General features: G+C 39.3%; 2 protein-coding genes, 2 long non-coding RNA genes and 1 pseudogene across 4 annotated transcripts; 2 read left to right on the plus strand and 3 right to left on the minus strand.

The window, feature by feature from the left end:
- Window positions 1-2,283: 2,283 nt before the first annotated feature.
- LOC122654133 lies at window positions 2,284-3,456 on the plus strand (annotated as a pseudogene).
- A 961-nt stretch (window positions 3,457-4,417) lies between these two features.
- Window positions 4,418-8,153, minus strand: LOC122654479 (2-methylene-furan-3-one reductase-like). The gene is made up of 4 exons (XM_043848580.1): window positions 7,696-8,153; window positions 6,797-7,120; window positions 5,395-5,554; window positions 4,418-4,786 (listed from the first exon to the last, which is right to left on the minus strand). The coding sequence occupies exons 1-4, from the start codon at window positions 8,122-8,124 to the stop codon at window positions 4,521-4,523; spliced, it is 1,179 nt and encodes a 392-aa protein (XP_043704515.1). The 5' UTR covers window positions 8,125-8,153; the 3' UTR covers window positions 4,418-4,520.
- LOC122654480 lies at window positions 5,091-5,338 on the minus strand. The gene is made up of 2 exons (XR_006331916.1): window positions 5,218-5,338; window positions 5,091-5,179 (listed from the first exon to the last, which is right to left on the minus strand). It is a non-coding gene; the product is annotated as an uncharacterized LOC122654480 (long non-coding RNA).
- Window positions 7,114-7,613, plus strand: LOC122654481. The gene is made up of 2 exons (XR_006331917.1): window positions 7,114-7,253; window positions 7,321-7,613. It is a non-coding gene; the product is annotated as an uncharacterized LOC122654481 (long non-coding RNA).
- Window positions 8,154-9,913: 1,760 nt separating the features above from the next.
- Window positions 9,914-12,686, minus strand: LOC122654720 (CASP-like protein 4A3). Its single transcript, XM_043848943.1, has 4 exons — window positions 12,096-12,686; window positions 11,840-12,044; window positions 11,558-11,693; window positions 9,914-10,110 (listed from the first exon to the last, which is right to left on the minus strand). The coding sequence occupies exons 1-4, from the start codon at window positions 12,655-12,657 to the stop codon at window positions 9,916-9,918; spliced, it is 1,098 nt and encodes a 365-aa protein (XP_043704878.1). The 5' UTR covers window positions 12,658-12,686; the 3' UTR covers window positions 9,914-9,915.
- Between the last annotated feature and the right edge of the window lie 1,937 nt (window positions 12,687-14,623).

Genomic DNA, 14,623 nt, shown 5'->3' on the forward strand with positions numbered 1-14,623 from the left:
CTGAGAAACTTTCTCAGAAAAAAAATTGGTGATTTTACTTTTTAGAGTCTTATGGTTGCAGAAGAAGTGAAAGAGAAGAAAGAAAGGGCACAAAGAGAGAGAGACGTAATTTCTGGTGCACTGAAAGCTTCTTTGTTCATTTGATTGTTTCCCTTGGAAGCTGAGCGCTCTCCCTCTCTCTCTTTCTCTCTCTTTCGTACGTCCGGATATTTACGATCGAGACTGCTACAGTACTACGGAACCACTGCGCGGAAAGGCACTTCTCAGACCTCATAATTTCGGGAATACCACTTTGTCTGGTCCTTCGGTTACAACTTTACGAGGGAAAAACAGCTACGGGAGCGTGGTCTACGCCAGAGCTCCCTTATCTCTCTCTCCTTCAATGTAGCATCAATGCGGCGGCTAATGAGAGAGCATACAATGGAATTAAAAGGATTTAGATTTTTTATTTTATAGGGATAGGATGGTACTTTCAAATACTCATGTCAATCCATGTCATACTTCTAAACACAAAACAAACAAATAATAAATGATTAAAATAAATCTACTAACCATATTTCAAGTCCATAGGTAAGAAACTAGCAGTGAAAAATAAAAGACCATGAAAATGCCGTATGCAATATGGATGAAGAACACTGTATTTCTTTTCTCTTTTTTCAAAATGCACTCTTCAATTCAAATTAAGAAAACTGTAATTGTGATGAGTTGAGGGGACCTAGTTCTCTTTATATAAAGGTTTCTTGTAGAATCTCACTCATCATAGTCCTAATAGGAACCAGTCTGACCCACACTAAGTCAGTCCATATCATTCTTTTACAACAACTCAATAACCTTCTTTTATTAGACTAATAATATAATTAATCGGAGTTTAGGAGACTTAATATTAATCCACAATTAGATAGAATATTAATCCTAATTTAAATAGGATTCTAACATATCTAACATAATTTATGTTAGATTTCCATATCATTGGATATTATTCGAAATAAATGCTAACCTCACTCCCGTGCAACCGTCCGATCGAAACACCCTCACTAACCGTCTTATCGTGTTCCGACTTCCGAGGGTAAACAAAATTAAAAGACTAAATGAGAGAAGTGGGAAGGGGTAGTTTCGTCAAACAAGGAAAGAAAAATAACGGCAGGGCAGTAATTGATGCGGTGGCAGTGAGGCAGTAGGTTAATAGTGGGGAGAGAACGGGGGTAATTTAGGAATTTTAGAGGGGGAGATGAAATTGCTGACAGTTGCGGGCGGGGGAGTTGGCAGAGGGAAGTGGGACCCGTGAGTAACATGAGCTATCAGTGGTAGTGTCGGACGGCCGTATGGTGCTTTCCGTATACGGTCCACTCTTCCAAAAGCTGCTTCTCAGAGAATCTCTCTGACTTCATATTCAATTATATAAAATGAGTAAACCTCATCAGAAAATATTCATAATTTATGGTACATTATAAGATTCTTTTGTTGATCACCACCAACGAACTAGTTTTCAGAAAATATTTTCAATCTCATAACAATACCAAAAAAAATGGAGCATTTTTAAAACCAGCCTGTTTGTAACCTCGATGGTGTGTCAATCATACATGTGGAAAATTGTTCAAGAATTGGTATTGCTCATAGTTGAATTGGTATCGGATCGGTTGTATCAGTTAGTATTGGCCAACATAGATACCGATACCTGGTTGAAACCAAATCATTGATATGATATAGATAAAGGGTAAAATGGTTAAAATATGGTACAATATCAATATCTTTGATGGCAAAACCATCCAATTTATGACATAAAAGGGTGTGTGGCAATGCTATGCAAAGCAGAGCTTCAACCAATATTTTTTTTTATTGTGTGAAAATTATCAAGACGTAGATTCTTTTGATTGTACATTTACTTGTGCCATACGACGGGGTGATGTAGCAATTCTAACCATTAGATAGATTAGACATAGTTTGAATAATCGCTTGAAAATTGACATGTGAACAAAGAATCTTGGGGTCTATTTATCTACAAAATCTAAATCACATCGTCCCCATTTGTCATGTCACAAGGCATATTGCCTCCTCCCCCACAATAATGGTGGACCAGCGATTCTGCAAAATTCTATGAAGTAACTTGACCAAAGTGGTTTTTGGTGGATTCTTTCATTCATGTGATTTGTGTTAGCCCGACCCTCACGATTCACCTCTTCCTTCCATTTTTAAGATTTGTCTGCATCTTCTTCACTCTCCAACAAACACCAATGTCAGCTGTGTGGAAGGCAAGCCCTGCCCAGTATACATTTAGTGATTCATTTAGTTGCACTTGCTTGTAAAATGGTTGGTGGTGGTAGTGATGGCTCATTAGATCTGTGTTCAAGGGTTTGCCTTGTTGATGAAGATGAAAACATCATCTTCCATTCTTATGTCAAACCCCAAAATCTGGTCACAAACTATCGGTAACATAGATCAGTCAATATAAATGAGATTTTTAGATTTTTTCTTCCTCATTATACCATCTGAAAAATGCATTTTCAGATATGAAACAACCGGTGTAAGACCAGAATACTTAAGGGATGCAATGCCGAAAAAGCAAGTGCAGAGGAAGATTGAGGATTTCTTGTGGAATGGAGAACCAATATGGACAATCCATTCCAGAAGAGGAAGAGCAAGGATTCCTGTAGGTCATGGTTTGGATCATGACCTAGAATGTTTAGAAATGGAGTATCCAACATATATGATCAGGTATGTTCCTTACAAGAAGGTTACTTACATGAAAAGCTCATGTTAAAGGGGGGAAAAAACACACATCTCAATGTGGTGGATGATCATATGGCCCAGGGACACAGCCAAATACCCTCCCTTGATGAAAACAAGCAAGCTCAGCAATTCATTCACTCAAGTATCTAACACAAGCCTATTTTGGGTAAGTAACATAACTAACCCATATATTTTGCACAATAACTTCAATTCTACATAGCAAGAGCAAGAGAATACTTGATAAAGCTTTTGTTTTTGTTCAAACAGGTATGAGATCCAGATAGGGATACAAGACCCCTATGAGGATTGTGTAGCCACAATGAGGCTTTACATGAGAATGAGGTCTCAAATTCATCCCATGGAGGACTACCCACTGGCTACTGATGCAACGAATCGTAACAACTTTGCACTTTTGAGACAGAATGAACTCGAAAGATTGACACCGGATGCAATGCTGGTGATCTCAAGGTCTGACTACCCTTGCTGGTGCTTAGACTGTGCAGGGAGAGTGCCAGAACCATGAATTCACCTTACTCATATATGGAGACCTACTCTTGCTTATTACATGGCCAATAGGGATATCCATGTCAATAAATCTGTTGTTTGATATTAAGAACAATAAAACATGGAATCCAGTCCATGTTGATTAGATAATAGGGATTTAATACTATCTGTTTGAATAGCTCTATTGTTGCAGTACTATTCTATATATATAAGTGATCAACATGAAACAGCTTCCAACATCACAATCATAAGGATGACAATTATTTCTTCCAACAAGTTTAGAAATAAGAATGGCAAGGAATCCTATCACTTTGAAGATATATACAAAAAACAAGCCAAAAAGGCCAGACTTGGGCACCAGAGAAGAGTATGAAGGCTTTACAACATGAAAACCTAGTGGTCTCATTTTGACTTAATGGTGAACATGAGAACATTATACATGAAGCTAGTTGAATGGGCTGAGTTCTATGCAAAAACAACGATCCCACATCGAATATGAGTAGCCCGATGTAAAAACTTATAAGGACTTGGACAGCCTCTCCTTCACTGGCTTTTAAAAGTGAATTCTACTTGAGTCCCATCAAGTATGATGGAAAAAATTCTTAAGGAAGATCTCAGTTCCCACATGTACTCCTGCGCGCCCGCATGGAGAGGGAATTGGGTTGGGGTCATACTCAAATGTGCCGATTCTACCTTAGCCTAGAAAAGGATGTGGTTCGATAATTAATACTCTTTTTTTTCTTTCCTATCCTAATCAATAACCAAGAACTGTTCAATAATATATTATGTTAGGTAATTATTTAATGACAAAATAATCTAATAATATAGTACCATATACAGTGATACAACTATCAACTGCCTTGATCACAATTGATCTATTATATGATGATACACTATTGATACCATTATTAGTTATTTTGAAATTATCATCATCATATTAATTTAAAATGATAATATTAATTATATTACGATAGGGACTATTTAAGGGACCAAGATGGCGGGAATCCTCTAACCATTACAAATTTTGGATCTTGATTATCAGATTTCTTAAATAGTTTTAAGAACGTTTCCTTGGTTATTCTCCTATGTTGTATACTTTGCTTTCATCAACTGAACATAAATTTAATACCTAAACCAAACAAAAATACAAAAAAAGGTATTTCTGATACAAAATTTCAAGCACTTTACATATACAACAATCCTTAAGCCTCTTGATGTTTTAAGTGGTAGTAGATTCAGGTAGGAAGGATAATATGGTTAATTACATTGCTCAATATGGATTCATTTTGTCATGGAATTGGATGAACAACCACCTTTCCGGTAGCTCTGCCTGTTTCAACATAAGAAAATGCTTCAACAGTCTGGGAGAATGGAAATGGCCCCTTGGGATCAACTACTGGCTTCACCTTCCCACTTTCTAGAAATGGGTTTAGTTTCTTCAACACAGATCCATTGGAGGTGACTACAAATCTGAAACCAGGTGGAGTAACAGCGCCTGTTAGAACCACAACACTCCCCCCTTCTTTCACCACTTTCACTGCTCTATCACATTGCCCTATAAAACAATAATAGTTTACCCACTTCAATAAGATAGTAGCAGGGGAGGGGGGGGGGGGGGGGAAGAGTGCTTCTAAGAACCAAAGTTTGAAAGGGCAAAAAAAAAGTAAAAGGTTAATTCAGCTTGAATACCGCAAAAGGAATTTTCAATGCGATATTGGATCTGAACCAATTAGTGTTTGCATTTCTTAGCTTTTTCTTTCCTAAAGACAGAAGAATTCTAAACATAAATTACTTAATTGGTATACATAAATCTTTAGGCTTCCCACCTGTTACAACAAACACTTAGAAAAGATTATGTCATCCATAAACCATTCACATTTCAGACAGTGGACACAAATATTCCCATGAATGAAACTAATATTCTAACTGAACAAATGAGTATGGGATTCTCTATAACATGGATTCATGTTTGCCAATATATGCCACATGGCATCTTGTGAATTTACAAAGTTCACCAACCTTTGTGTGAATGTTAATCGTTCCATAAGAATAATTATGGAGAACTAAAGCTTCACAAATCTTAGTAGAGAACATTTTCTTCCAAAAGCATTAGTATTGATACTTCATGAAAAAAAAAAGAAAGTGATAAGTTCAAGATCATACCAACTGCATCAAATACCACATCAAATTTCTCCGGTAGGTCTTCGAAGTTCTCCTTGGTGTAGTCAATGGCCAAATCAGCACCTAAGCTCTTCAACAGCTCCAGTTTTCCAGTGCTAGAGGTAGCAGCAACTTTTGATGCACCAAATACCTCCTTTGCTAGCTGCCCCGAACCAAAGCAAGGGCAAAATGAAATAAGTGATGCTGATGCAGAACTAAGTTTTACACATTTAGTTAATTTGTAACTTTTGATGCACCAAATACATCCATTGCTAGCCGCCTCAAACCAAAGCAAGAGGCAAATGAAATAAGCAGTAGGTGACTCGGAACTATTACACGTCTAATTTATTTTCCATTTAAGGGGGGAAAGAAAGGTTGACCAAGCATGGTAAAAAGAACAAGAAGTATGCATCAAGGACGAACCAAAAAAAAAAACAGAATAATATGCAAGATATTGCAAAAGAAATTGGCTGATTGAGAGCTTATAATTGCTGCAGAAAGGATGGTTGGACACCTTCACACCATTCCATTTGAGTTCACGATTCCCATAGGCAAACTATAATTTTGCCAAACCCTTCCAAGTAAATTTAAGACAGTAGTAAGGTTCATTTGGATGCTCGAGTTTGACCATGAAGATTCAGGGAGAGTTCAAAGCAAGAAGGTGGCAAAGAAGACTATTACGAGCTCAATTCTAATAGTTTCACATCAGACAAATAAAATCATAGGCAAAAGTTTTTCTAGACTGGCCAGCTGGAAGAAGTTTTCTATGTGGTCACCTATATCTGCCACGTGGAGGCATAAGTGGAAATTTAGAGAGTGGGATATCTAGAAAAATGGTCTGGATTAGCATTGTGTCAAATTTCAGACCCAAATTCGATCAAATACCTCCTCATATTTGTACATGCATTGATGTATTTGTCAGTCATCCATCCTTTTCTGTGGACCCTCTTCGTAGTCCTTAATTTTTCAACATTTGATCTTGCCACTTGGACAACTTCGATTGGGATAATCTTGACATATGGGCAGGAGACCCTGAGGTCCACTTGTCCACAAAATTACAACCCCATCTGGCCTGCCACATGGCAGAACCAAGGCCTACCTGGAGAACCCTCTAAACAGCAGCCCACATGTTAATACCACGACCAAACTCATTTAATTAGAAGCAAAGATCTAACAAATTGAAAAGTATTTCTGATGATAGGATCAGTCAACCTACAAAGAACAGCTCTGTTTTCCAAAACTTGCAGGCTCAAGCAGAATATGGTAAACTTTTCAACAATATTCAGAACAAAATTGATAATTATATGCAAAGGAAAGAATTAAGTGGTTCCTGCAACTCAAGATGATTGCCTATGTTAACTGAGACTAATATATGAAGTGGAAATGAAATGGAAGAAATATATACCTGAATTACCAAGCTTCCAACTCCACCTGCACCACCCAATACAAGAATAGATTTACCAGCAGAAAATCCAGCTCTTTCCAGACCCTCATGAGCAGTCTCGATGGCAAGAGGAAGGCCAGCGGCCTGAAAAAAATCCAGATTCTTAGGTTTTGGAGCCAACAGTTTCTCCTCAACAGCAGTGTATTCTGCAAACGAGCCAAACTGCTTAGGGTTTTCCAGAGCCTTCTCATTGATGTTCCCATAAACTTCATCCCCTTCTTTTAGGCTCTTCACTTGGCTACCCACCTTTACCACCACACCAGCAACATCATAGCCTGGAACAGTCTACACTAAAACCCACATTCAGGAAACAACTTAAAATTCGCAATGCAACAATTTAAAGTTGAGGATACAGCATCGAGAGTTAAACTTTCAATATTCAAGGCAAATACAATAAAATAAGAACAAGAAAAATAATGTATTTACAGGTGAAGATCCCCTAAATTCTACCCGTCTCCCTATTTTACTTTCTATTGATAATGTAGTCTGATACCAAAATAACCTTTATATCGACGTACAAGGCTCACATTACAGAAAAACCCAATTTTCTCTAAGCTCTCTGGGAAAGATGTTAACAATGCAGTTTTTCCTGCTCACAATGAGACTAGGATTGAACAAATTGTCTGCAAAATCGGCACCAAAATTCCAGCAGTTTTGGGGCAAAATTTCATTTCACTCGTAACAATTTGAAGACACCCGTTTAAAAAATAATGCTTGAATAAAAAGTTTTGGAAATTTTCAAACAACTTACTAATACAGATTCTTAAACGGGGAAATACCAAGACAGGTAATCACAGAACAAGCACGCACTGCAAGTGAAAAAGAAGAAGAAATTAAGAAAACCAACAGGAAGGACTTACAGGCAGAGGAGAGTCAGTAGCCTTGAATTTTCCCTGTCTCCTCTTGGAATCAACAGGGTTAAGCGCCGCAGCGATAACCTTAAGCAGCACCTGTTCCTCCTTCACATCAGGCACCGAAACTTTGGAATCGAATTTGAGAACGTCAACGCTCCCGTACTCTCCATAAAGCCAAGCCTTCATTTCAGAGGGTATGGGAGAAGTTGCAGATGTCTCCAAGGAAGCAGGAGTAGCTTGGGAATTAGCAGAGACTTTGAGTCTGAGAGGAAGAGAAGGAGATGATGATGAACTAATCCTTCGGTTGATAGATTCTTCGAAACAAGAGGAGAAAGAGAAAGCTGATCTGAGAGGAGAGTGTGGTGGTAGTATAGTTGCTGGCTTAGCTTTAGAGGAGGAGAGACAGAGAGTTGTGGTGCTGAGAAGAGCTTCCATTCTCCCAACTGTTTTCCTTCACTCGCTTATCTCGTCCCGCTTTACAGCTCTTATACGAGTACGAGAAAGTGTGACAGTTGGCTACATATCACGGTCAATCTCTGTGCCCATGTTAGTCGATATTGTGTTACACACTTGCACTAATCCGGATTACGTACAGTTACTGCAGACCGTTGATTTGGCCCGAGCTGGACTGGGCAATCGATGAATTATACATAAATTTGATCTCTCCTCCTTCACCATGTGGATCACCAAGATATAAAGAGTATGAGATGCTGTTAATCTACATTCTTAGGGGAAAATTTACCAAAAAAAACTTAGGGGAAAGGTTTTCCACAGTCATTGTACCGTGATAAAGCATTTTTTCACATGGATTTGTTTTTTTCTTTCTCTCTTCTTTCCTGACCATGTAGGTCTCATGTGGATGATATCATTTTCATGTCATCATTAATGTAACATGAGGGGAAACACTAACAATGTGGGAAACCCTCTCCCATATTTTTATGTAACTTTACATATATGATGTATATCAGTATATAAGAAGGTATTTGATGCTGCCAATGTGGGGGAATCTCCCACGCTACGGAGCAGCTACATGGTCAAGGAGGAGAGAGAATCAGGAATGTAAAGGATTCAATGCCAAAGGGATTTTGGGATCCGGCTCCTCTCCTTAAAGTGTGCCTACCCAATAAGCATCTGACAACTGGGCTGGCTGGCACACATCCTTGAGCATGCATTAGGATATGTGCCAAACAGCCCAGCCATCGGATGCCTAATTGGGCACTCATTGGACAGATGCTTCCAAGGAGAGGGGCCCAATGCAATCTTTTGTGCATCGGGCTCCTCTCCAACAAGAGCCTTGACTAATGAATACCCAATGAGGCATCCAACAGATGGGCTGCTGGAAGTACACCGGGATGTGTGCTTCTATTGAGGCCGGGCATGCATCTTGCCAATCCAACCATTAGATGCCTCACTAAACATTCTCTACGCAATGGGCTCGTTGGAGAGGAGACGGATCCATCTTTTGCCCTATGTATATATTTACAAGCAAGACTATTACAATGAGGATGTGAAGAAGTTATGGATTTTAAGCTTCGAAATGTATATAGATCATTTATTTTTTAATTAATTCTCCCGAATCATGGTTGGTTTAAGTAATTGCAATCGATCGGTAACAATACCTAACTGATACCATATCAGTGTGACGATACGGACAAAGGTTAAAGTGGTTCAAAATCAATTTTTCAAAGAAAGATAAAGAGTAAAACAGTTCGATCGCCCGTATCGACATCAACCATTTATTAATAATGTGCTCCGAATCCATGGATTTGCTTTCCCTTAAATTTAAAATGCCTTCTGGTCATTTTGAGGACACTAGACATTCTAATCCTAATTAAATAGTGAATTTGAGGATGAAGTGAGAGATATAGAGATCATAAATGCATGGATTAAGCTAGAAAGGCATGCTCTTGATTAGTCCACCATGAAAAACATGAACAGTAAGGAATGTAAAAAGTTAATAATCCCAAAACCATATAAGAAAATATATATCACTCATTCCTCCCAAGGGGCATTAGAATAAAAGTGTACATCAAATTTGAGGGGAAGCAAAGTATTTACAGACAAACACATTATCATTCATTAAAATTCGAATACCTCTCTTTCTCTGAAAATTCTCTTGTAGCTTCAGCAATTGGGGTTTTCTTCTATTTCAACTTTATTAGATCTATAGAAAAGAGATATATAAAGTTTATAGATAAGGAGGGGAAGAGAAGGAGGAGAGAAGGGTCAGGTAAAATTGCGGGTGCAGAGATGGTATCCAGAGATGAGGGAACTGATGGCAAAAGAGCAAAAGGCAAGGAAGGACATAGCAATGGAAGCACTGGCCATTGTTGTGAACTCGTCCTTCCCCCAGTTTGATACCCAATCGTCCACCCTGGTAGCCGCCGATGACGATGCCGATATCAACAGATAAGTCATCATCTGCATATACATATATATACATTGTTCAAAATCAAAATTCACAGTTAGTCTTTACTCTCTCACACCAACAACATTACTGTGTTAATTGTTTAAGTCATCCATAACTAACTATATATGAGTCAGTCCTAGACAAACATTTGAATGGGCCGGGCCAGGGGCCACAACAGTTTTGTTAGAAATGAGCTCATGATCAAGCCCAGGTATACCATAAGGCCAGGCCTACTTCCCAGCTTAATAGGTGCTCTTAACTTGCTTCTCCCTTCATCAGTTCATCTGGTTGGGAATGTGGGATTAACCCTGTAGCCAGGGTTTCAAGAATCGATTTCGTATCGGATCGGCTCATGTGTTAAGTCATCCATACTTCTACATGTGTTTTTATCTTTTATTTATTTTCAAGAAATAAAAGAAAATAATAATAAATAAAATCAAATGTGTTAAAAGTATTTTGCTACACCTCATATGAATATAGAGATTTTTTTGGGAAAAAGAAAACTGCTTGGTCACGTGGTTCCTATGTTCAATCACAGGAACAGGTGAAATGATTGTTCAATTCCTTATGAAATAAAAAATCCCATCCAAACAGATGCTCCTATAAAGACTCTCATTGGCCCTGTGTTGATGCAAGGGCTACATGACCACCAAGCAGTGATCTATTATTATTATTATTATTAGGATCACAATCAGACAGTGTGGCCCCTACATCAGCATGGGGCCAATGAAAATACACGTTGCGGCTCCGGCAAGGGTTAGATTAATCATTTCATGGGGGGTGGGGAAAATATTTCGCTGCTACCTGGGCTTAAGCCAAATAAATGGAATAATCCACTTCCATTTTGGATAATACCATCTTAGTTTTTTGTATTTTAAAAACTACCCTTTTAGATTCCATTTATTTGGTTCTGAACCGGGTAGAAACTACATCAACACAGATTTTCTACGACACGCTGCCCTGTCCTGCACAGACACAGGGCCGTGCACAATAACCACCTTACCCCCACTCGGGCAAACTGCTCGCGCAGAAATAAGATGGTCAATACGCACTGCCTTGTATCTGCGCAACATGGCAGGACGGGCAGCCGGCGCCATAGAACATCTAGATTCCTGCAACCCGGATAACAGAAAAGCTTCATCCATGGAGTGGGGCCACGTGTTTTGGAGGAGCGCCCACCCAACCTGGCAACCTTCCTTTTTTCCCTAAAATAATTTTGGAAAAAGTTTTCCTTTACTCAAGTAAGAAGAGTGAGTGTCATCGTCACCAAACGCTAGATCCTAAGGACGAAGAGATTCTCTCTTCACGATGGGTCAAGAGAATTCGAACGGTTACCGCACAACCTCTGAATACTTGACACATGTTTTTATTTTGCTTCCAAAAATATCCCTCAAGATACTAAAAATGGCACAAAGAGAAGAACAAGAAGGAGGGAAATCGAAGACGAGAAGAACTTGCCTGATCAAGGGAAAAGTCCAAGTGGAAACGGAGGGGATGATGGATGATATGCTTTGCCGTGATAAGATGATACGCCATATCGTACGCCTGAAATCCAGCGTATACAAACCCTATGATATTCACTGATATACAGTACCTGCCAGATACAAAAAGAGTTCTTCAAAATTAACCAAAAACCGAAACCCTTATTCCAAAATTGGATCTTTTTCTTGAAGAATTGGAAATTTGATAAAAATTGAAGTAGAATAAAACTGATTACTGGACTAAGACTGACTGACTCACCTGTATTCTTTGTAACGATCGAAGGAATCACCGGCCCAGCCCTTCGTCTTATCGGCGCCCATGACGGAAAAGGAAATCAAGCAGAAGACCACCTCACATACCCTAATCGCCAAAGCCGACCGCTTCACTGCCCCTTCTCTTCTCGTCTTCTTCAGAATCGACGATACCGCTTTGGATCTTCGATCTCCTCTCTCCCCTACTCCATCTTCTCCCACATGCCCATGTCCAGTCCCGAAACCGTCTACTCCTCCACCACCACCACCAGGATCCACCTTGGTCACCACCGCCATCTCCTCCCTCATCGACCTATTCACCACCACAACCGGCGATCCCGGCTTCACCCCCACGTTCCGTTGCTGTGGCTGTGGTTGTGGTTGTGGTTGTGGCTGCGATTGGGCCTCCGGCGGCGGTAATTCCTTTGCAGATAGTAAGGGATAGGACCCATGGTCATGGGAATATCGATCGGCGGGCACGATCGCCTTGGATAGAGAAAGAGGGGGAGGAGAAGAAGACTTCTCCCGTTGGTTATTCTGTGCCGGACTCTCATGAACAGAACGGTAGGATAGAGGAGGAGGACGAGAAGGAGACTTCTCCCGTTGATTATTCTCTGCTGGGCTCTCATGAGCAGAAACGTAAGATGGAGGAGGACGAGGAGGACGAAGAGAAGGAGGAGGAGATTTCTCTTGTTGATGATTCTCTACTGGGCTCTCAGGAGCAGAACTGTAGTCCTCTTCTTCTAGATGTGAGCGGAGAGTCGATGAATTCATCTTCGTCTCTATACCTTTTGGATTTGGTTTCGCTGCCATTCCTTCTTTCATTTAAATTCCTCCAGTAAAAGCTTCTCTGTAACCCTTTCTCTCTCTCTCTCTCTCAAGAGTCTTAACTCTTAAGTGTAGTCGAAAAGCTAAGGTCTTCTCTCTTCTTCTTACGAACTCACAAGGAAAAAGAATCCCCTAAAAGCCCTATTGGCTAAGGAGTGGTCCTGTAGAGATGAAAACGCTGAAACTCAGATAGACACGCAGGGTTGCTTACTTGCCTCCCAAAAAGATTCTGTCCTCTTTCTCAGTTTCTCATCTCTGTTTTATGTGTTTTTTGTTTGAGACTAATTAGTGTAGAAAAGTGACACAAGGGTAGGGCCGGCAATCCAACCAAAAGGATTCTGGCCGGCACCCTGCCCGGACTGTGCAGCACGGACACTGTGAGACGTAAAAAGACCATTTCACCCCTATCCGAACAACAAAGTCTTCTTGAAAGGAGGACAGGTCAGAGAGGTTTCTTTTTTATGTAACTGAAGGTGAGTCATGAGGGAAAATTATCACCTCCAGTTTGTTGACCGGCCCAGTTCCCAAGTTCCTCTAATAGGGGAATGGTGGACCCCACCCAGGCAGGGTGTTTGGGCATGGGTAGAGAGGTCATTTCAGCCCCCATTTGTTAGAGGAACTGGAGAACTGGGCCGGTCAGCAAACTGGAGGTGATAAAGATGAGTGGGGCTATCGTTTTTGTAATGTGGAAGAAAGGATGAGTTTTTAATCCATCTCATATGTGTGGTCCATTACAAGTATTAAATTTCTCCTTTTTGTGTTGTTTTCTTTTTTGGATGTTCATGTCCTTTGTATTCAATTATTCATTATTCATACCAAAAAAAAAAGTTATTCATTATTGAGCAACAAGAAAAAAAGTTATTCTTTACTGCAAATCTTTTGTTTTTTTAATGATTAAGGAAAGTAAAATTAGATCAAACATCATAAATTAAAGTTTGCATTAAGGTTCCTTACCTAGCAAGGATTTTAAACTTGGAATCATTCATCCTCAAATCTGAAAACCAATTATCTAGCCTCAAAAAATCCCTAGAATCGGCCATTTCGAAATGTCTAGAATCATGATTGATCATAGTCAATTTCGATCCAAATCAGCCTATTTTATCAATCTGATCCGAATTTTGAAATAGTACAATCAAGGTGATTCATTGTTTCTTGGTTTCAGCGTTCCTAACAAGCTCATGTTTGAACCCTACAAATGCCGTGTCATGTTTTCATAGTTTTATGAGAGAGGGATCTATATGCTACCTTATTATATTATTGGCATTTGATACGCCATTGAGGGAATCATCACTTTCGATGTGTTTCAGAGCATGAGAAGACGTATATATAAGGATCACATAACGATCTTTTTTTCCTCTAATTTTATGTACCTAAATTGTTTCAAAAGAGTACTGGTATCTAATAACAAGGGAGACTAACAAGATAGTTGACTCTCTCACTAGGAAAGCTCTGTCAATTACACGTACGACAGTTTAATAGCATAATTCCATTTTATGGTTCTTAGAGATTTATAACTCTAACATTATGTGTTCTTCACGTTCTGATGAATAAAATTACTTTCTACCAAAAAAAACTCTAATGACAAGGGAAATAGCAAAGGTGCTCTTATTTCACTAGTACAAGCTGGAAAAAAAAAAATTAATACATGTCTAATTTAAAAGGCATACTTAGTGCACGCTGCTCCAGTACTACGGGGTCTATGGAAGGTTATACGGTACACAACCTTACCCTTGCTTTCACGGAGAAGCTATTTCTGCACTCAAACCCGTGATCTATACATGTCTAATTTCTGTAGCAATATTGGACTTTTAGGCATTGAAAATCAATTCTTTTGGGGGCAAGGGAACTTAAAAAATACTTGTGAAAAATAATTCAGTTTTTTTTTTTTTTTTTTTTTTTTTTTTTTTTTTTTTTTGGGGTGGGGGGGTGGTTCAGAATTTTTTGGGAATTCTAGACTCTCATT

The sequence above is a fragment of the Telopea speciosissima genome, chromosome 3 (assembly GCF_018873765.1).
Source record: "Telopea speciosissima isolate NSW1024214 ecotype Mountain lineage chromosome 3, Tspe_v1, whole genome shotgun sequence".
Taxonomy (NCBI): domain Eukaryota; kingdom Viridiplantae; phylum Streptophyta; class Magnoliopsida; order Proteales; family Proteaceae; genus Telopea; species Telopea speciosissima.

Bases quoted from the DNA above. Each gene is read 5' to 3' on its own strand.
- LOC122654479 (XM_043848580.1), bottom strand. From the start codon at position 8,124: ATGGAAGCTCTTCTCAGCACCACAACTCTCTGTCTCTCCTCCTCTAAA. The intron at 5,555-6,796 runs GTATATATTTCT...GGTTCGGGGCAG, and splicing joins TTGGAAGCTTGGTAATTCAG to CTAGCAAAGGAGGTATTTGG. The intron at 4,787-5,394 runs GTATGATCTTGA...ATTGTTTTATAG, and splicing joins TGTGGTATTTGATGCAGTTG to GGCAATGTGATAGAGCAGTG.
- LOC122654720 (XM_043848943.1), bottom strand. From the start codon at position 12,657: ATGAAAGAAGGAATGGCAGCGAAACCAAATCCAAAAGGTATAGAGACG. The intron at 12,045-12,095 runs GTGGTGGAGGAG...ATGTGGGAGAAG, and splicing joins CAAGGTGGATCCTGGTGGTG to ATGGAGTAGGGGAGAGAGGA. The intron at 11,694-11,839 runs GTGAGTCAGTCA...TGTATCTGGCAG, and splicing joins GATCGTTACAAAGAATACAG to GTACTGTATATCAGTGAATA.